Consider the following 22,253-nt stretch of genomic DNA (forward strand, 5'->3'; position numbering starts at 1 on the left):
ATGTGTCTATCATTGCACTTTTTTTAATTGAAGTAGAATTAACATATAGTATTATATGCAACTATCTTAAGGAATTCAAATTATTTGTATTCAAACATGTTTCCCCACTAAGTCTTTAAGGATAGGAGCTGGGCCTTTACCTTTTAATTTTCTAGCACCTGGCAAAGAAGCTGGCATGTGTAAAGTGCTGAACAAGTACCTACAGTTAGGCTGTTTAAAGAACTGCTCTGACTGCATCTCTTTGCGGAAGAACCTTCTATGGCACACATTTATATACAAAATAAAAATATGAAAAATTTCTAAACATTTAAACATTTTAGTGATTTGGTTCTACCTACCTAACCTTAGTCTGTTTCTCAGGATAATCCCTTTGATAACCACTATCTATGCAGCCTACATTCATTTTTCCATAAATATACAGGCCATGCTTTCATGTACCCATGCTTTATTCCTACAGTTCAGTCTGCTTGGAATGTTTTCAGTCTGCTTGGAATGTTTTTTTCCCCACCATCCCCAAACACCCATTTTCTTGGATATTTCCTTTTAATGAATGTAGCTTCCCTATTAAAGCTTCTTTTATTCTCAACTGGAAGTGGTACTTCCCTTCTCTGGGTTTCCACCATACTTTATTTATATCTCTATTTGTATTAGAACTGCTTATGTGATTTTTTTCTCCCTACTGGTCTATGAGTTCTTTGAGGATAGAAGCAACATACAGTTTGTCACTTACTATCATGATAGCACATAATAGATGCTCAATGATATGATGGAAAAATGAATGACAACAATGAACATATTAATTTAAAACACCACTCTATGGGACTACTCATATTCTATAAAAGGTAGAGAAAGAACATCAACAAAAGAACCATGGGATTATTGTCTCAATCTCTTACTTAACAAAACCCTCTCTTGGGAAATACTCAGAAGATAATACAGGCCAACTTGTAAGAAGTATTGCAAAAAAATGGAAAAAACTGGGGACAGAAAATAAGGTCGGTGGGTGTATTGAAAAAGCACACTGATATCTAAAGTCTATGAAAGAGGCACACTTGAAAGGAGAAATATCGGGGCCCAAACTCCTCTCATTACCAGTTACAGCAAAGGTCCACTAACCTGGGGAGGGGACTGGTACAGGTTGGGATTCACCAGAACTCCCAAAGGCTCGTCAGAAGATCTATCCAATTTGGTGAGTGGTTGGTTCAAGGTTCCATTGGCAATTGCCTGTATTGTCTCATCTAGTCTGTGATGACAAACCAAAGGATGAAATAATTGGTAAAGTTCTATGCTCAGAATATCCTTACTTACCACAACATAAAATCCTTCAACAATGAGAAAATTTGAAATTCAAAGAGGGGTCCATGGATGAACTTTCCTACTCCCCATCACCAACTTCCTTCTCTTCACTCCAAGAACCCTAAGGAATATGAATTAGTAAAAGTTCCAGAACACTAAGAAAATAGGTAGGGCACACTACAATCATTCATCTGTTTAACAGGATTACTAAAAATGCCAAGATTAGAACAGCTGCCTAGAAATAGTCTGACCTACAGCAGAGTATTTATCCTATAGCTGCCTATTTACTCAACACATTCCATTACTCCTCTGCACACTCAGGAGGCCCTCTCCACTCCTCCAGGCTGACCTAGATTCTATCCTTGTTTCAAGGTCCAGAAGTTGTAGTAAGGTCCTCTACTGGCCCAGCACAAAAGTGCTTACTCCTTTCTGTGAAGTCCTATAGCACCTACTATTTAAATAGTCATCGGGGTGCCTGGGTGGCTCAGTCGCTTAAGGGTCCAACTTCAGGTTGAGATCAGGTCATGATCTCACGGTTTGTGGGTTCGATACCCACATTGGGCTCTGTGCTGACAGCTCAGAGCCTGGAGCCTGCTTTGGATTCTTTGTCTCCCTCTCTGTCCCTCCCCACTCATGCCCTGTCTCTCTCTCTTTCAAAAATGAATACATATTGAAAAATATTTTAAAAAACAAACAGCAGATACATCCCATGTTATCCTGTGCCCATGGTTTGCTATTTATTTTGGCTCTAAATTTACAAAAGAATGTGATGATTTCCATTTAAAGACTGTAGAACTAATGCTAGGGTAGTAGGAGATCACAGATCTTAGAGAAACTGTATCTTATTCTATCCAGTACCTCTATATTACCTACTGCTATACTCCATGTCCCTGCCAGATGCTTGACAAATGTTTATGGATAATGATAATTCTGAGGCACAACATAATGAAAGGATTTTACCAGTAGAAAAGACCAAAGATATTTGTTAGGAACCTTTTATACGCAAGGCGACTTAAATAAGGTATGGAAAACATGGTTCTTGCCTTCAAGAAGCTTTGACTCTAAATGGCAGGTTTAAGATAGCTATGAAGATGATGAACAAAACACGGAAGGATGTAGTGCTACTATGAGAGAGTTATTACAATGATTATTATTATAACCCCATGTGTTGTACCAAGTAGGTAGATATTTCAAAGGCAAAGATTGTGGGAGAGATTTCCAAACCAAGGAAAAAGCAGAAACACAACAGGTATAAAGCTAAAAAAGAAAGAGAGAGATAAAGAAAGAAGAAAAAAACCAAGAATTTTGAGGGAAGAGGGGAGTCTAAATAAAATAGGGTGGGGACAGTGGGATCTGAAGAAGGAAATAATTTTGAAATATAATAAATGGTAAATGTACCTACAACTCTAGAACCTATATAAGAAGCAATACAAGTAGCTAATCAGTACATTTTTAGAATGTTCAGACTTATCAGCATACAACCAAAACAAAGAAATATAAATAAAAATTTTCACAAAATAAATACAATTTTTCATATGTGAGAAGAGCAAATATTTTTTTTAAATGTTGAGAAGGGGATGAAGAAACTAGTATCTTACTACCTGGTTATAGCTGGTAAGTCAAAAAGTATGCATAATTTAAGATACAATTTGAGATACTGTCCAATTTAACTTCTAAAGGGCTGTATGTACTTTTTATTGAACATAAAAATAACTTGTTATTATAAAGGTAATTTATAACTGGAAAATACAAATTAATGGGAAAAAAAAGAAAAATTCCTAAACCCATCACCAAAAAATAATTTTACTTTTTTTTCTTTATGTTTACGTATCACATACGTAATAGGTAAGAACAAATAATTATTTTGAAGCTAGTGGTAGAATTTCTTTTATGGAGAGAACAACCTTTGTTTAGGAAAATTCTACAATGGATTTGGCAGATCCGAAAGAGGAGGCCAAAACTGAACCTTGTGGAAAGCATTACTATGTTTACCAATATCCAACTGTGGGGGGGGGGAGGGGGGAGAGAAAGAGAGAGAAAGAGGGGTGGAGAGAGGATGAGAAGAGAAAGGAGGGATGGGGAGGGAGGGAGACAAAGAGGGAAGGAGGAAGAGAGAGGGAGAGAGAATGAGGGGAAGGGAGAGAATGAAAGAGAAGGGGAAGGGGATGGGGATGGAGGGGGAGACAGAGAGAGAGGGAGAGGGAGAGAGAGAGAGAGAGAGAAAGGGGGTGGAGAGGGAAAGGGAGAGAGGAAGAGAGAGAAAGAAATAGAAAGGGGGGTGGAGGGGGAGGGAGGAAGAGAGAGAGAAAGAGAGAGACAGACATACAGACAGACAGACACCATTTCCAAAACAAAAAACAGGAAGATCCTGTGCTTTCTTTTCAGTGCTATGCTGGAGCCAATACACGTCTCTGAACTCTATGTTCAGTGACTTCATGTTGGTAACTTGAAATTGGCCATGATGGGAATTTTTCATGAGACTTTATTTCTTAGGGCAGTTTTAGGTTCACAGCAAAACTGAACAGAAGGTTCACACATTTCTCATATGCTCCCTGACTCCACACATCCATACCTTGCCATTATCAGCCATTCCTCACTTGAGTAGTAGTACATTTGTTAAAATTAATCAACCTACACTGACACATTGTCACCCAAAATCCATAATTTACATTAGGGTTTACTCTTGGCATTGAGGCTGTACCATTTTAATAGTCCCATCCACAGTAAGAGAGCATATTCATTTTCCTATACTCACAGACTATGCATGTAGTATTTTGTATATATGTATTTTTTATTTCAATTTAAATTTATTTCATTAAATTTATCCAATTTAATGATACATTGTTTTAAAATCTCCATTTCCCTTATAACTAGTTGAACATTTTATTTATTTATTTATTGCTTAAAGTTTTATTTAAGTCATCTGTACACCCAAGATGGGACTTGAGCCCACAACCCCAAGATCAAGAGTCACATGCTCTTCTGACTGAGCCAGCCATATGCCCCTAGTTGAACTTTTTAAAAAAAATTTTTTTTGATGTTTATTTATTTTTGAGAGAGAGACAGAATGCGAGTGGGGAGGGGCAGAGAGAGAGGGAGACACAGAATCCAAAGCAGGCTCTAGGCTCCGAGGTGTCAGCACAGAGCCTGACACATGGCTCGAACTCACAGGCTGCGAGATCGTGACCTGAGCTGAAGTCAGACACTCAACCGACTGAGCCACCCAGGCGCCCCAGTAGTTGAACATTTTTTTTTTAATTTCTATTGGCCGGGAGGCCTGGGTGGCCCAGTCGGTTAAGTGTCCGACTTCAGCTCAGGTCATGATCTCATGGTCTGTGAGCTCAAGCCCCGCATCAGGCTCTGTGCTGACAGCTTGGAGCCTCCTTTGGATTCTGTGTCTTCCTCTCTCTCTGTCCCTCCCCTGCTTATACTATCTCTCTCTCTCTCTCTCTCTCTCAAAAATAAAGAAACATTTAAAAAAAAATTTTTTTTTAATTTCTATTGGTCATTTGTATTTCTTCACCTGTAAATGGTCCTTGGGCTTCGCTCGTCTTTCTACTGGATTGTTTGGTATGTTTTGTTTTAATTTGCAGGTCTTTACATATTACAGATCTTCCTCTTTTGACTTAAAAATGTTTAAAATATTCTCTCAGCTTGGTAGCATTTTTTTTACTTTATTTAAAATATCTCGTCTTAGGGGTACCTGGGTGGCTAAATTGGTTGAGCTTCCGACTTCAGCTTAGGTCATGATCTCACAGTTGTGCAGTAGAGCCTCGCATAGGGCTCTGTGGTGACAGCTCAGAGCCTGGAGCCTAGAGCCTGGAGCCTAGAGCCTGGAGCCTGGAGCCTGGAGCCTAGAGCCTGGAGCCTGGAGCCTAGAGCCTGGAGCCTGGAGCCTGGAGCCTGGAGCCTGGAGCCTGCTTCGGATTCTGTGTCTCCCTCTCTCTCTGCCCCTCCCCCACTCACACTCTTTATCTCTCAAAAAAATAAATAACATTAAAACATTTTTTTGACATCTCGTCTTTTTGTCTTCTGGGTTGTGTATTTTGCTTAGAAAGAACTATGGGACGCCTGGGTGGCTCACACAGCTAAGTGTTGGACTCTTGATCTCAGGTCAGGTTATGGTCTCATGGTTCATGGGATGGAGCCCTGAGTCCCTGAGTCAGGCTCTGTGCTGACAGCACAGGTCCTGCTTGGGATTCTCTGCCTCTCCCTTTCTTTGCCATTTCCCTGTGCCCACACATGCACGCATGCTCTCTCTAAAAATAAACAAACTTAAAAAAAAAAAAACACTTTATTACACCAAGACTGTATCTATATTCTCCTGCATTTCTTTATTTCTGATCCTTTTACCTCTTTTACATTTAACCATTTAGCCAAACTTATTATCACAGTATGGTTTGAAATAGAGATCGAATGTCAATTTTTTCCAAGCTGGTGGCCAATCATCCCAGCATGTATTTAACCCTTTCCTTATTATTTAGAAATGCTACCTGCTTTAATTACTAATTTACACATGTATACACACAAACACATACAATGCAGGTTTTGTACTGGATTCCTTTACATTCCTATGCCCAAATGGCACCTCATTGTTTAAAAAGTTTTTTATCAAACTATAGTAATTATCTGGAAAAGTTACCCTCACTGTTCATTTTCAAAATTTTCTTAGCCACTCTTACATTTTTCTATTCCAAATGAATGTATTATTTTTAAAATCAACAAAAATAACAGATCCATGAGAGGGGGCAAATCCTTTTTAGACAAAATGCCCCCTCCCAGACCCTTTCTGGTGCTGCCCACTTACTTGCTGTGATACTCTGCTAGAGGATTTTCATCTTCCACGATCTTCCTGCCTGCAAAGTCAATGGTGATTTTCTTAGAGAGCCGAGACATATGTCGAAATTCTCTCAGCTCCTCCTCTCGTTTTTGCAGGGTCTCCCGCTCAATTTTAGACAACCACTGGTTAGAATCACTGGCAAAGTAATCTGACTCATCATCAATGACTTGCGTCCTTCGAATGCTAAGGAGATAAAGAGAACACATGTCAATTGGGTTACCTGTTGACAAAACAGGGACTTGATTACTGGAAAACTGTTTTAAGGCAGTTTACTCTTTGCTATCCTGAAAAGTATCTCAAACACAGATGCCCAAAAAAGTTCCATAATAAGGTCAAGCTCTGCTTGGTCCCCAGCTTCAGCATGTACCTTATCCCCACAGCAGGCCTAGCTCAGCTCATAAAACTAATCTCACCTTCAGGCAGAAAAAGACACAGCCTCACAACCCATTGTTCTTCTAACTCTTTCTCACTAGTCCAGCCATAACTGGGTTATCACCTGGTTTTGCTGCATCTGAGTTCATATCTTGGCAGCTTACTCACTATCCTAGTCCCTCAACAACTGGGGTCCAGTCGATTCCTGCTAGTCCCAACTGCTGCCTTTCCCTTAGAAACTTAAAGAGTTCTATTCTGGACAGTTTAAGGCCCATGGCTTACTCTTAGGACATCCTACTACCCTACTACTACTATATGCCAGTTTCTACCCCTTGCCCCCCCAATCTTATCACTTGTCCCTCACTAAAACACTGGATCAAATTCTAAGATATGTCAATCAGACCTATTTCTAAGATCATATCAACAAAGAAACTGAGAACTAGAAGGAATTTTAATGACCCAATTCTCTCATTCTACAGATAATGAACTTGGGGTGGGGCTCACAGAACTTAACTGACTACTCCAAATGCACAAATCCAGTCACAATTGACTCCGTGCCTAATTATTACAAATTAGTGATATACAAAGGCATAGGGAAATACTGAAATCAGATTCATATACTGATTTCAGCTTTTCAGGACATGGCTGGAATTATACAAGTTTTAAAGTAGACTGAGAGTGGGAAGTTTCAGAGAGCTCAGGAGAAACCTGCTCCTATATGTGAACCTAATAATGAAACTAATATCCTGGAACACACAAGAAAAGGAGCAATATCTGTGGAGAGAGACCCTTTTCTAGTTTCTATTTACCAAGAAATGTACTCCATTGCTAATTCTATTTCTTTCTTTTTTTTTTAATTTTTTTTTCAACGTTTATTTATTTTTGGGACAGAGAGAGACAGAGCATGAACGGGGGAGGGACAGAGAGAGAGGGAGACACAGAATCGGAAACAGGCTCCAGGCTCTGAGCCATCAGCCCAGAGCCTGACGCGGGGCTCGAACTCACGGACCGTGAGATCGTGACCTGGCTGAAGTCGGATGCTTAACCGACTGCGCCACCCAGGCGCCCCGTTAATTCTATTTCTAATGACAGTTTTATTGACTGGGGCTAGAAGTGATACTTAAAAGATTAAGAGTAGGGGTGCTTGGGTGGCTCAGTCGATTAAGCATCCAACTTTGGCTCAGGTCATGATCTCAGTCTGTGAGTTCGAGCCCCACACTGGGCTCTCTGCTGTCAACGTGGAGCCCATTTCAGGTCCTCTGGCTCCCCTTTCTGCTCCTCCTCAACTCACACACACGTGGTCTCTCTCTCTCTCTCTCTCTCAAAAATAAACATTAAAATAATAATAATAATAATAAATATTGAGTGAATAGGAGTTACAAACCTTGTGATGGGCTTACTTCAGAAATAGCTTTCATTAGTCAGAGAAAGACAAATATCATATGACTTCATTCATATGAAGACTTTAAGAGACAAAACAGATGAACATAAGGGAAGGGAAACAAAAATAATATAAAAACAGAGAGGGGAACAAAACATAAGAGACTCTTAACTATGGAGAACAAACAAAGGGTTACTGGAGGGGTTGTGGGGGGGGGGATGGGCTAAATGGGTAAGGGGCATTAAGGAACCTACTCCTGAAATCATTGTCGTACTATATGGTAACTAATTTGGGTGTAAATTAAAAAAAAAAAATTAAAAAGAAAAATAGCTTTCAAGGCACCAGGGTGGCTCAGTCAATTCAGTGTCTGACTGGATTTTGGCTCATGTCATGAGCTCACGGTTCTTGAGTTCGAGCCCAGTGTCACGCTCTGCGCTGACAACACGGAGCCTTCTTGGGATTCTCTCCCTCCTTCTCTCTCTGCCCCTCCCCTGCTCTATCTCAAAAATAAATAAACTTAAAAAAAGCTTTATGGGGCACCTGGGTGGCTCAGTCGGTTAGGCGTCCGACTTCAGCTCAGGTCACGATCTCACTGTCCGTGAGTTCGAGCCCCATGTCGGGCTCTGTGCTGACTGCTCAGAGCCTAGAGCCTGTTTCAGATTCTGTGTCTCCCTCTCTCTCTGACCCTCCCCCGTTCATGCTCTGTCTCTCTCTGTCTCAAAATAAATAAATGTTAAAAAAAAAAAAAAAAAAAAGCTTTCAAAGTTGTATCTCAGATTTACAGCAAAGGGTTTGGAAGGAGGAAGTATGTCTAACCAAAAACTTACAATGCCAGGAATAGACTCCTAGGTCAGTTACAATACATAGGAGATTCAGGGTTCTCCAAGGACCCTCACAGATTCCCACATGGCCATTTGAGAAATGAATGTATAAGTCCTATTTAAACATTTTTTACCACTAACTGGCTTTCAATACATATTTTGTCTAAAAGAAGAAAAAGGTGAAAGAGAAAGAAAAAATGAACTAACAAATTGATAAAACTGTCTCCTACAGAGAAGTCAATGGGCTAAATGACAAAAGTGTAGGAGTGTAAAAGCCTATTTAGGAACTTTTTTTTTTTTTTTTTTTAAGTAGGCTCCACGTCTGGCAGAGCCCAACAGAGGGCTCGAACTCATGACCCTGAGATCAAGACCTGAGCTGACATCAAGAGTTGGACACTCAACTGACTGAGCCACCTTATCCGCCCTAAATTTAGGGACATTTTAATACACTGATCATTAAATCAGAAAACAAATTTAGTGTTAACGGGAAGGGGAAGGGTAAACCAGGCCTTCCCAGGATATGCCACTACCTATGCTCTTTCAGAAGCAATTTCTTATAGATCCTCTAGAGCCCAGCACAGTCGTTTGCACATGGTAGGCACTCTAACATACGGTGACTGATGGAAGGAATGGCTGCAAGGAAAACAACTGGGGAATTCTGTCAACCCAAATCAACTTTCTGGCGGTATACTAGTACTGGCATCTGGCAAAAATTTAAAAATGTTGCAGGGTAAGATGCTCTTTATGGGAACCTATCTTACTCAAACATGAATTCAAAAACAAGATGTAGGCCTTCTATGTAGCAGAGCTCTTCTTTTGCTGTGAATCTTTCATACTTCACTGTAAAAAGGTATCAAGTTCCAGAATAATGTTTTAATGGCCAGGATATGTAGACCACTCTATTTCTTAGCATTTGTTATTCTAACCACATACCTAGTTCTGTCAAATTCTAACAGTTTGTCCTTATGCTTAATAGCCTTCTCCAGACCAGACTTAATTCGCAATTCTTGATGAGGAAGAAGGTCCTTGGTAGAGATGTCCACCTTTCCAGAATTCTCCGTCCCTGAAATTCAATAAGGAAACCAAATGGTATCAGACTGTAATATAAATTAGTTGTATCACTGTGCAGCAAAGAACAAAATATCAGAAGATCTGTCTCTGTTCTAAATGGCTGACAGCCTTCATTTCAATGAAAAACAAATAACACGGGCTAGGTTTTACTTATTAAGCACCAAGCAGGGCTTCACACAAGATTGGTTTTCAGGAAACATTAGGATCCACTCCTTCCCATGTGGAAATTTGGATCACTAAGGGTACCAAACTGTTAAACAATATAAAAATGCCATGTAAAGGAAAAGATTTATTAAGTAGGGGTGACTACAACCTTTAAACATACTTTCAGGGGTGCCTGGGCATCTCAGTCGGTTAACCATCTGACCCTTGATTTGGGCTCAGGTCATGATTTCATGGTTTATGAGTTTGAGACCCATGTGGGGATCTGTGCTGACAGTGCAGAGCCTGCTTGGGATTCTCTCTCTCTCTCTCTCTCTCTCTCTCTCTCTCTCTCTCCCTCTCTCTGCCTTTTCCCCATTCGCAATCTCTCTCAAAATAAATAAACTTAAAAAAAATAGACATACTTAGACATAGCAAAATTAAAAAATAGACAATGGAAGAAAAAAGAGTAGAAATTGCAGGAAAGGGACAGAAATGAATACTGAAGGGCGCCTGGGTGGCTCAGTCAGTTAAGCGTTCAACTTCGGCTCAGATCATGACCTCACATTTCGTGGGTTTGAGCCCTGCATCGGGCTCTGTGCTGACAGCTCAAAACCTGGAGAATGCTTCAGACTCTGTGTCTCCCTTTCTCTGCCCCTCCCCCGGTTGTGCTTGATCTCTCTCTTTCTCAAAAATAAGCATTAAAAAACAATTTTTTTTAATACTGAAAACTTATTAGATGCTAAAGCACTTAATATATATTATATAATTCTCCCAATAACTGTGTAAGACAGTTTATACTATCTTTGTTTTATAAAAAAAGAAACTAAAGTTTAGAGACAATAATATACTTACTGAGTCACTCAGAAATTAAAAGGTGGAAACAACATTTAAACTTAGGTCTAACTCTAAAGCCCATATTCATTCCTCAGCCCATATGTCATCTCCTACATGACAGCAAACCATAAACCTATATATCACAGAAAAGAGAGCCATGAATTATGATAAAGCCAAGATCTAAGATGCATTAGGAAAACAACGAGGCTAAAATTAAGGCTGACCTTATGCTTATTTCAAACTCCAGGCCTGTTCAAATTCCTATCAAAACTCTCTCTTAAGATTAAAACGAAAGGGGCACATGAGGGACTCAGTTGGTTAAGCATCAAACTTTGGCTCAGGTCATGATCTCACAGTTTGTGGGTTTGAGCCCCATTCGGCTCTGTGCTGACAGCTCAGAGCCTGCTTTGGATCCTCTGTATCCCTCTCTCTACCCCTTCCCTGTTTGCACACGTACATGCTTTCTAACAAACAGATAAACATTTTAAAAAAAGACTAAAGAGAGAGAGAAACAGAGATTCTTATGTTCTGAACATAAGAAAAACACTTAGGGGGCACCTGGGTGGCTCAGTTGGTTAGGCTTCTGACTCTGGCTCTGGTCACGATCTTGTGATTCATGAGTTCAAGCCCTGCATCAGGCTCTGTGCTGACAGCTTGAAGCCTGGAACCTGCTTTGGATCCTGTCTCCTTCTCTCTCTGCCCCACCCCCACTCGCACTCTGCCTCTCTCTCTCTCAAAAATAAACATTTTAAAATATTTTTTAAAAAAAGGCATTTATAACTACCTTTTCTCATAACAATGACCTTAAAGAAATTCTAACTGAAAAAATATGGAGATAATGTTCAACCTCTTCAATAAAATAATTAACTACAAAAATAAAAATATTTGATAATATTAATATTTGATAATAAAAATAAAAAAATTCAATAGTGACAGACTTTAGTCATTATGCTGTTGTAGACTGATACAATATTTTGGTAAAGTAATGTGGCAAATACATTTTAAGTGTCAAAAATGATCATATTAAAGACAAATACCATATGATTTCACTTATATGTGGAATCTAAAAAAAAAACCAAAAAGCAGAAACAGATCCCTAAATGCAGAGAACTGGTGGCTGCCAGAGGGGAGATGGATTGAGAGACAGGCAAAAAGGTATGAATGGGAGTGGGAGGTACAGGCTTTTGGTCACAGACTGATTAAGGAAGAAAAGTACAGCATACAAAATCCACTCAATGGTATTTTCATAGCATCATATGGTGACAGATGGTAGCTACATTTGTGGTGGTGAGCATAGTATAACATGTACAATCGCCGATCACTAAGTTATGTATACCTGAAACTAATATAACATTGTGTATCAACTATACTTCAGTTTAAAAAAAAAATAATATTCTTAAAAAAAATAAAAAGTAAATAAATAAAACTCATCTTCTTTGGGCGCCTAGTTGGCTCAGTTGATGGAACATGCAACCCTTGATCTCAGGGTTGTGAATTCAAGCCCCACGTTGGGTGTAGAGATTAATTTAAAAATAAATAAATAAATAAAAAATAATCTTTGACTCAGTAATCCCATTCTTGGGAATTTATCCCAAAGCAATAAATTGAAAGATATATTAACAAAGGTGACTGTAATATTTATAATTTTTGAAGAGTCAAAATTTTCAGTAACTGGAAGTAGGTGATCAAATTACAATAAATCAAGTTAATAGACTCTTTGGGGCCACTAAAATCAATAAATGTGAAGAATATATAGCAACATAGAAATTATAAAATACTAATAGAGAAAAATGAAAACAAAAGAAAAAAAGGAAAACAAAATCCTATATACACTATGATCACTAATACCAACCAATTTTTATTTGTTTATTTATTTATTTTTAAGCATTGATTTATTTTTGAGACAGAGAGACCATGAACAGAGGAGGGTCAGAGAAAGAGGGAGACACAGAATCTGAAACAGGCTCCAGGCTCTGAGCTGTCAGCACAGAGCCCGACGCGGGGCTCAAACCCACAGACCGTGAGATCATGACCTGAGCCGAAGTTGGACGCTTAACCGACTGAGCCACCCAGGGGCCCCCACAATCAATTTTTAATGAAAAAAACAAAACAAAACTATGAACTAAAGCAAAAACAAAAATTTGCATAAGTGGAAAGTAATGGATACATTGTTTTTCCTTTTAAAAATGTCCTGGGGTGCCTGGGTGGCTCAGGCAGCTAAGCAACCAACTCTTGATTTCAGCTTGGGTCACCATCTCATGGTTCATGAGATCAAACCCTGAATTGCGCTCACGTTGTTGGTGCAAAGCCTGCTTGGGATTCTCTGTCTCCCTCTTTCTCTGCCCCTCCCCTGCTTGTTATTTCTCTCAAAATAAATAAATAAACATCCAAAAAAAATTTTTTTAGGGGCGTCTGGGTGGCTGAGTTGGTTGAGCATCTGACTTTGGCTCAGGTCATGATCTCAAGGCTCGTGGGTTCGAGCCCCACATCGGTCTGTGCTGACGGCTTGGAGCCTGGAGCCTGCTTTGGATTCTGTGTCTCCCTCTCTCTCTGCCCCTCCCCCACTCATGCTCTGTCTTTCTCTCTCAAAAATAAACATTAAAAAACATTTTGTTTTGATTCTTAATGCCCTTAAATATTTTTAAGATCTTTGTAATGTTTGTTTGTTTAATGTTTTATTTATTTTTGAGAGACAGAACGTGAGCAGGGGAGGGGGAGAGAGAGAGGGAGACACAGAACCCCAAGAAGGATCCAGGCTCCGAGCTGTCAGCACAGAGCCTGATGTGGGGCTCGAACCCACGGGCAGATCACAACCTGAGCCAAAGCTGGATGCTTAACTAACTGAGACACCCAGGAGCCCCAAATGTTTATGTATTCTTGAGAGAGAAATAGAGTGTGTGCAAGAGCGGGGGAGGGGCACAGACAGAGGGAGACAGATGATCCCAAGCAGGCTCTGCACTGACAACAGAGAGCCCAATTTGGGGTTCCAAGTCACAAACTGTGAGATCATGACCTGAGCTGAAGTTGGATGCTTAACCAACTGTGCTACCCTAAGCTGAAGTTGGACGCTTAACCAACTGAGCCACCCAGGTGCCCCCCCCCCCAAATTTTATTCTTTTAAAATGTTCATTTATTTTTGAGAGAGAGAATGTGAACGGGGGGGAGGCAGAGAGAGAAGGGGACAGAGGATCTGAGTCAGGCTCTGTGCTAAGAGCTAAGAGCTCAGTGCAGGGCTAGAGCCATGAGATCATGATCTGAGCCAAAATCGAAAGCTGGACTTTTAACTGACTGACTCACTCAGATGCCCAGAGTGGGGCTCGAACTCACAACCCTAAGATCAAGAGTTGCATGCTCCACTGCCTGAGCCAGCCAGGCACCCATGTCCTTAACAATTTTTATTAAGTGTTTTTCAACTATAAAAGACATAGAAAAGGGCATCTGGGTAGCTCAGTTGGTTGAGTGTCTGACTCTTGGTTTCAGCTCAGGTCATGATCTCACAGGTTTTGAGTTTGAGCCGTGCATCAGGCTCTGCACTGACAGTGGGGTGCCTGCTCAGGATTCTCTCTCTGCCCCTTCCCTGCGCTCTCTCAAAACATAGGCTAACTAAAAAAAAAATAATAATAAATTATTAAAAAAAGACTTAGGAAAGAGTTGCAAAAAAAGAAAAAAAGTTCTATATAACTTTCTGTCAGTTTCCCTTAATGCTAATACCTTATCTCACATAACCATAGTACAATTATCAAAAGAAATTAACAATCGTATCCTTCTTTTTTAATTTAAATTTTAGTTAATTAACATACTGTGCAATATTGGTTTCAGGCAAATTCAGTGATTCATCACTTACGTACAAACCCAGTGCTCATCACAATAAGTGCCCTCCTTAGTACCCATCACCCATCTAGCCCATCTCCCACCCACCTCTCCCCATCAACCCAGAGTTTGTTCCCAACAGTTAAGAATCTCTTGTGGTTTGTTTCCCTATCACCTCTTTCCCCCTCCTTCCCATATATTCATCTGTTTTCTTTCTTAAATTCCACATGAGTGAAATCATAGAGTATTTGTCTTTCTCTCATTGACTTATCTCCCGTAACATCTGCGTTGTTGCAAATGGCAAGATTTCATTCTTTTTTGATGGCTGAGTAATATTCCATTGTATATGTATAGCACATCATCTTTATCCATTCATCAGTCGATGAACATCTCGGGGGCTGCACCAGTTGCATTCCCACAAACAGTGCAAGAGGGTTCCCCTTTCTCTGCATCCTTGTCAACAGCTGTTGTTTCTTGTGTTGTTAATTTTAGCCATTCTGACAGGTGTGAGGTGGTATCTCACTGTGGTTTTGATTTGTATTTCCCTGATGATGAATGATGTTGAGCATCTCTTCATGTGACTCTTGCTTTCAGCTCAGGTCGTAATCACACGTTTCAAGAGACTGAGCCCTGCATTGGGCTCTGTGCTGACAGCATGGAGCCTGCTTGGGTTCTTTTTCTCCCTTTCTCTGCCCCTCCCTTGTTCATGTGCAGTCTTTCTCTCTTGCACAAAATAAATAAATAAACATTTTTTAAAAATATAAAATAAATGCTGAGAGAAGCACCTGGGTGCTTCAGTCAATTAAGCATCCTTCTATTGATTTTGGCTCAGGTCATGATCTCGTAGATCCTAGGATCGAGCCCCACATCAGGCTCCACTCTGACAGCATGGAGACTGCTTGTGATTCTTTCTTTCCCTCTTTCTCTGCCCCTTATCCACTTCTCTCTCTCTCAAAAAAAAAAATAATATAAAAAAAAATTTTTTAAACACCTGTAGGATAAATGAGTAAATAAAACTGCATCTTGCATACCAGTATACAAGAAAAACAATCACAGATACAACAAAATGTATTCATCATCATGGTGATCCAATCAGAACATTGTTGCCTACCTGACATTAGCTTCTTCAGCAATTTCTGGCTCTTGTTTGAGTCACGCTGTAAAATATCCTGTTCTTCACGAGTACATACCTATAAAGTAACAAGAACAAGACACATGATCCAATAGTTACATTAATTTTGTCTTAATATATCTAAAAAGTAACCTCAAATTACACATGAGATATGGCAATAAAATGAGACCACTGGTGCTTTTTGTTATCTAAACCTAACAAAAATATACATATCCAAATGAGTTTGCCCTGGTCTCTTTCGATTTTTCCCTTCTTATATGAACCATAGAAAAAACTGATCTCATTGGAAGTGTCCCTAAATGATTTGATAGTTAAAAAAAAAAAAGAAAAAAAGAAAAAAGAAAAAAGAAAAAAGAAAAAAATCTAACCTACTTTCAAAGGACAAAGATTTGCCATCATTGAATATTGGGGAAAAAATATAATACTTTTTTTTTTTAAAAGACTTCCAGTTCTAATCATTTAATCCAAGTCTTACAAAAGAAATTATAAACAGATGTCTTATTAGAAAGAACCAGAAAAAGCAAATTACAGTGCCACCAGTGAAAACTAGTCTTTTATACTATACATATTGCATTTGTCTTTGAATACTACCTACTTATAAAATAATGAATATATTAAGCAAAGAAAAAGTTCTATTTATTACAAAATGACTGCAATTATAAGGGAGGCAAAAAAGGAGTTACTTTCAAACCAATTTCATACTGAGTTTATAAAACTACAAGACTTCAAAGGCCAATCTGCTTTACATTACTCTTTCTTGAATTTAAGGATTCAAAAGATTTATCAGAAAACATGGAAATTGCCTAGAGGTTGCTGCAGTGGCACAAAGTTCCCACTAGCAGCTATAGGGTGTTTTTCTACAGAAAGCCCCATATCAGAGGATATTTACTGCTGATTTAAGAATGTATTTTTTCATTTTATATTTTTTATTGTAGATACATTTTTCAGGTCATCCACTACTAGCTTATTTTTTTTTTCAGCTTAGTTTTTGAGTGTACTGTATAAAGGCACCAGAGAAGGGAAAACAAGGCAATATATAAAATGGATGCCTTTACCAACATCAAACGCCATTGCTTCTGCCAACCAGCTCAACTGGCAGAATAAGCTTTGCAGACAACTCATTAGGGTGTTTGTAAGACAGTCATTACTACCACACTCTTGAGATCATTCTCTCAGACAACGAAGATGGAGATGAGTTGTCCTGGAAATAGAAGCTATAATAACCTGAGGATTATGTTAGAGTACAAGACTTGGAGCCTTCAACAATATATATACTCAAAACTCTTCTCACTAACAGTCCTCAGTACTAAGATAGAACCTTGGTTTCTTGATTAATCGAATTCCTGCTACTAGAGTTTCCTGGACATTTGAGGGAAGAAATTTCCTAAGAAAAAAGAAATTACTAAGGATGTGAATGTTCCTACGTACTCAACCAAAAGATAGTAAAATAAAATATAAAAGAAACAATTTACCAGAGTGCCACAGAAAAAGCAGGGGCCAGAACCTTCTTGTTCACAGACAATGCGCCCACAGATCAGACAGTTATTGATCAGCTTGTGCTTCTGGCCCAGGCAATCACAAGGATGGCGACCAGGAATCAGGACTGCAAGCCTGTCCTGTCCCTCTTTTGTGTATAAACTGACAAACTTTGTCTTCTTCTTTAAGGAGCTGCTGTTCTCCTGTGCCTAATTGTACAAAGATATCAGAAATAACATAAAAAAAATTAATGACAATGAAAATAGTCAAGAAAAGAAAAACCTCAGTTCTGTTCAATGACAACTTATATACTATCTAGGAACCATGACAGAAGGTAGTGAGAGAAACACAAATTAAGGGTTATAATCAAGGGTCTGAAGAAAGATTATATTCTAGAAAAGCTACCTGATATACCTTGCCTTTTTTGCTAGTAGCTTTCAGTCCCCTATTATAGCTGGTAGAAGGTAAATCTAGCAGTAAAAGCTGTTTATGGGACATATATAAGCATGCTTAAAGTGGAGATCATAAAAACAAAAATGTCTCTAAAAGCAGATGATACAGGTTTAAAGTAAGAAAAATTAAAAACAAATGGCTCAATAAGAAAAAGACAGATGACACAATAGAAAAATGGGCAAACTATCTAAACAGGAACTTCATTCAAGAAGATATCTAACTGGCCACCAGACACAGGAAAAGGTACTTAAGCTACCCTTCATTACTCATCAAGGTAATGCAAAAGAAACCAAAATTCAATACCAACCAGAATGGCTAAACTGAAAAAGAAAATACAGAAGAGTGCTGGTAAGGATACAAGAACAATTAAAGCTTTCATACACTGTCAGTGGGAGTGTAAACTGGTATCTACCAAAGCTGAACATATGCATATCTTGTGACTCAGCAATTCAGTTCTTGGATATATACTCAACAGAAATGTGTAAATATGTTCACCAGAAGACATGTACAAGAATGTCATTGCAGCAATGGAACTGGAAACCATCCAAATGTTCAACAGGTTGATGTATTCACTTAATAGAATTGTCAGTAGCTATGAGAATGAAAAAGTATAGCTATACAAAACAATATTGCTAATTCCCATAAACCATGTTGATTGAAAGAAGCCACAACAAAAGAATACACACTATATAGCTCCATTTACACAAAATTCATAAGCAGACAAAACTAATCTATGGTGTTAGAAGTCAGGAAGGTGTTTTCCCCGGGGAGGGACGTCATTTTTTTTGGGACAAAATGGGGGTCTTTTAGAGGAAGGGTGATGTTTTGTTTCTGGCTATAAAGATATGGTCAGTTTGTGAAAATACATCTGTTCACCTCTGTCTATATGTTGTAAAATTAAAAGTTTAAATAGAAAACTTTATTTATCAGCCTCTGTCTTAGTCCATTCAAGCTGCTATAACAAAACACAACAGACTGCGTAGCTTATAAATAACAAATTTATTTCTCACAGTTCTAGAGGCTGGAAGTCCAAGATCAGAGTGCCAGCATGGTTGGGTGAGGGCCCTCTTCAAGGTCACAGAAATGATTTCTTCTAGATCACTGTATCCTAACACAGCAAAAGGGGCAAGGAAGCTCTGTGGGATCTCTTTTACAAGAACACTTATTCATGAGGGTTCTACCTTCATGACATAAGAACCTCCCAAAGGCCCTACTTCCTAATCGCACTAGCATTTCAACATATAAATTTGGGTGGGGGGGGACATAAACATTCAAACACTTATTTATATAGATGCCTCTTGCTTTCCCTTTTCAGGGAAGAAACATCTTCAAGAGTTTTAGTGGATGGGAAAATTACTACAAGGAAAAGAACAATTCTTTGCTATGACATGCTAGAAGTTGAGATACCCAAAGCCAGAAGTTGAGATATAGAGATAATACCATAGAAGTCAACTTAGGTAAAAATTAGAATCTAAGAGAGTGCTAAAGATTTTATCTAATCTAGCAGGCTGCCATTTTTCAAACTAGTCAATTATATTTTTGGCTGTCAGTGATCATGGTGAGAAGATTAAAATCTCTAAGCAGAAACTTGTATTTGACTCCCATTAAATTATCCAGTAACATTAACATAAGGTATTTGAGGGCTGTGCTTTGATGAGTTCCCATATACATAATGGGCAATGAGTACATATTGAGAAATACAGGAGAAAAAGGAAGAACAGGACAAGTAAGAAAATTCATAGCCTATCACTGCACTGCTTAAAACTATTCACTGCCTTCCCATTGTGCTTAGAATAAAATCCAAGCTACTTATAATGCCCTATAAAACTTTACATATGGCCTCCAGGTGCTTTCCAATCTCTCCTACGTATCACTCTTCCCCTGTTCACTATGCTCCAGCCACACAGGCTTCTGATAATTGCTAAACACCTGTCTCCATCTCTCCTTTACACTTGTCATTCTCTCAATCTGCATGGTTCCTAACCCATCTCTTTATATGCTGCCTCCTTTTCTTTTTTTTTTTTTTCTAATTTTTTTTTTTTATGTTTTATTTATTTTTGAGACAGGGAGAGACAGAGCATGAACAGGGGAGGGTCAGAGAGAGGGAGACACAGAATCTGAAACAGGCTCCAGGCTCTGAGCTGTCAGCACACAGCCCGACGGGGGGCTCGAACTCACGGACCGGGAGATCATGACCTGAGCTGAAGTCGGCCACTTAACCGACTGAGCCACCCAGGCGCCCCAGGGCTCCTTTTCATTGTTCAGTTCTGAGCTATAATTTCACTCCCTCTGAAAGGCTTTCCCTGAATACTCTACCTAAACTAGCTCCCTTCCTACCAACTACTGCCTATCACACTGCCCATGGCAGTTTTTATAATCTATAATTAATTTTTTTTCCAACTGTCTTTTCTATGTTTCCTTTGAACCACTAAGATGTAACCTCTAGGAGAGCATAGAAACCTAGAGTGTTTTATTTACTGCTATAATGTATAATGCCTAAATCAGTTCTTGACATACAGTAGACATGCAATACAATTTTCTGAATTTTCTAAATAACCAAATGAACTGCATATAGAACATGGAGAGAGATTTACCTACAAGACCAAAAGTGGAACTGTCAGTACACAGCTTGATCATTACTCATGATTCCAGGTCTATGAATTTGCCTACTAACTAAAATCTATTTGTAACCCCCAAATCAATACTCTAGGTGCTTTTACAACCATTTGTGGACATGAGCAGGGTGGCAAAAAATCTGAGCCTCTAAATGTATAGATTTCCCGCTAAGGCCGAGCGAAGGAATGATCTGCCTTCTTGTTTCAGCTGTCACGCTGTAAACAAGTGTCTTATTTTCAGTCTATTTATTATCACTTTTTTTGCATTTTTGTGCTTTTTCTTGGTGATCCTAATATTTAAAATGGTCCCATGCATAGTGCTTACATGTTGTCTAGTATTCCTAAGCACAAGAAGGCTGTACCTTAAATAGATGTGTTAGATAAGCTTTCTTCAGGCATAAGTTATAGTGCTGTTGGCTCTGAGTTCAATGTTAATAAATCAACAAGATATATTAAAGTGTCTTTAAACAGAAACACACATAAAATAAGGTTATGTATTGAATGTTTGATAAAATTGCGACCAGATGCTCACAGAAATCTAATCCTGTATTTCTCCTATGTGTAATGGTTCAGAACTCACTAATTCAGTATACACTGCAGCTCTAACAAGAAATTCCTGTATAAGAGATAAACCGTTTTTTCAAAATCATTTTCCAAGTTTGCTTAATGAGTAGAAAATACTTAAGAATTAAATACAGACTCAGAAACAGGTTGTTGAGGGATAAACTGCTCTTAAAGCATTAAGAGATATGAAATCAAAAGTTAAGTCATTATTAATTTGAAGATCTTTCCCTACCCAAGCCTGGGAAGTTATGAGTGAACCATGATTTTTATTTTACCTTTTGAAACCTATATAACAACAAGCATCAAGGTACCTTATTCATTAAGATCCATTAGTAAAAACAGTGAAATACTTTGTTAAACTAAGATTGGCATCTACTTAACTAAAAAGCTAGGTTGCAGCTGTAGAAACATTGCATAGTCAAAGCAAGCTTCTTTAATGTGGATTGGTAAATAAGTAAGTTGACCAAACAGACTAAAGCAACATAGGGCTAAATGGATTAAAAGATTAAACGATTATAAAAAAGAAACACTTAAAAAGACTGCAATATAAAATGTTAAAATATTTAATGGGGTGCCTCAGTTGGTTGAGCGTCCGACTTTGGTTCGGGTCATGATCTTGCAGGTCATGATTCCTGAGTTCAAGCCCCACGTTGGGCTCTGTACTGACAGCTTGGAACCTGGAGCCTGCTTCAGATTCTGTGTCTCCCTCTCCCTCTGCCCCACCCCTGTTCACGCTCTGTCTCTCTCTTTCAAAAATAAACATTAAAAAATGTTTTAAAAAATATTTATCAACAACTTCAAAATTTTTAAAAACTGAACTGGAATTTGTGAAAAAGCATCCTGAGGAAACTGACTCAAAGGAGAAAACATAGATAATGGTTTTCATGTTGTTTTCAACAACTTTCTCTCCTGGATGTTAAAAATTAATTTATTAAAAGTTCATTAATGTATTGTATGCTATTATTTCATGACTATTTTTAAAAGAACAAAATAAGACTTTAAAATTTTTATCCATTACGTGGGGCACCTGTTTGGCTCAACATGTGACTTTTGGTCTTGGGGTTGTGAGTTCAAGCAGCACATTAGGCACAGAGCTTACTTAAAAGAAAAAAAAAATTATTATCCATTATTTGATAACTCTGACCAGAAAATATTCTCTTTATGGTCTGAATTTTGCTTTTACATTAAGATTCTATACACTTGCAGTCACCACTTATAAAATATACATTTACACACGTCTATGTAATACTTCTACTTTATTTTTTTTTTAATTTTTTTTTTAACATTTATTTATTTTTGAGACAGAGACAGAGAGAGCATGAACAGGGAGGGTCAGAGAAAGAGGGAGACACAGAATCCAAAACAGGCTCCAGGTTCTGAGCTGTCAGCACAGAGCCCGACGCGGGGCTTGAACTCACGGACCGTGAGATCATGACCTGAGCCG

General features: G+C 38.6%; 1 protein-coding gene across 4 annotated transcripts in view; it reads right to left on the minus strand.

The window, feature by feature from the left end:
• TRIP4 (thyroid hormone receptor interactor 4) overlaps positions 1 to 22,253 on the minus strand; it is a 66,710-nt gene that overhangs the window by 32,149 nt on the left and 12,308 nt on the right. For 3 of the 4 annotated variants that reach the window (XR_009264061.1, XM_058737413.1, XM_058737412.1), the window contains exons 4-8: positions 17,174 to 17,386; positions 15,681 to 15,759; positions 9,644 to 9,773; positions 6,104 to 6,319; positions 1,117 to 1,243 (exon numbers count right to left, since the gene is read on the minus strand). Coding sequence is in view for 3 of the 4 variants with exons in the window: in XM_058737413.1 (XP_058593396.1) it covers positions 1,117 to 1,243; positions 6,104 to 6,319; positions 9,644 to 9,773; positions 15,681 to 15,759; positions 17,174 to 17,386 (765 nt within the window). In the remaining variant the exon portion in view is untranslated. The remainder of the gene's footprint in view (positions 1 to 1,116; positions 1,244 to 6,103; positions 6,320 to 9,643; positions 9,774 to 15,680; positions 15,760 to 17,173; positions 17,387 to 22,253) is intronic. The other variant, XM_058737414.1, reaches the window with a different exon arrangement.

Source organism: Neofelis nebulosa, chromosome 7 (assembly GCF_028018385.1).
Source record: "Neofelis nebulosa isolate mNeoNeb1 chromosome 7, mNeoNeb1.pri, whole genome shotgun sequence".
NCBI classification, from domain to species: Eukaryota; Metazoa; Chordata; class Mammalia; order Carnivora; family Felidae; genus Neofelis; species Neofelis nebulosa.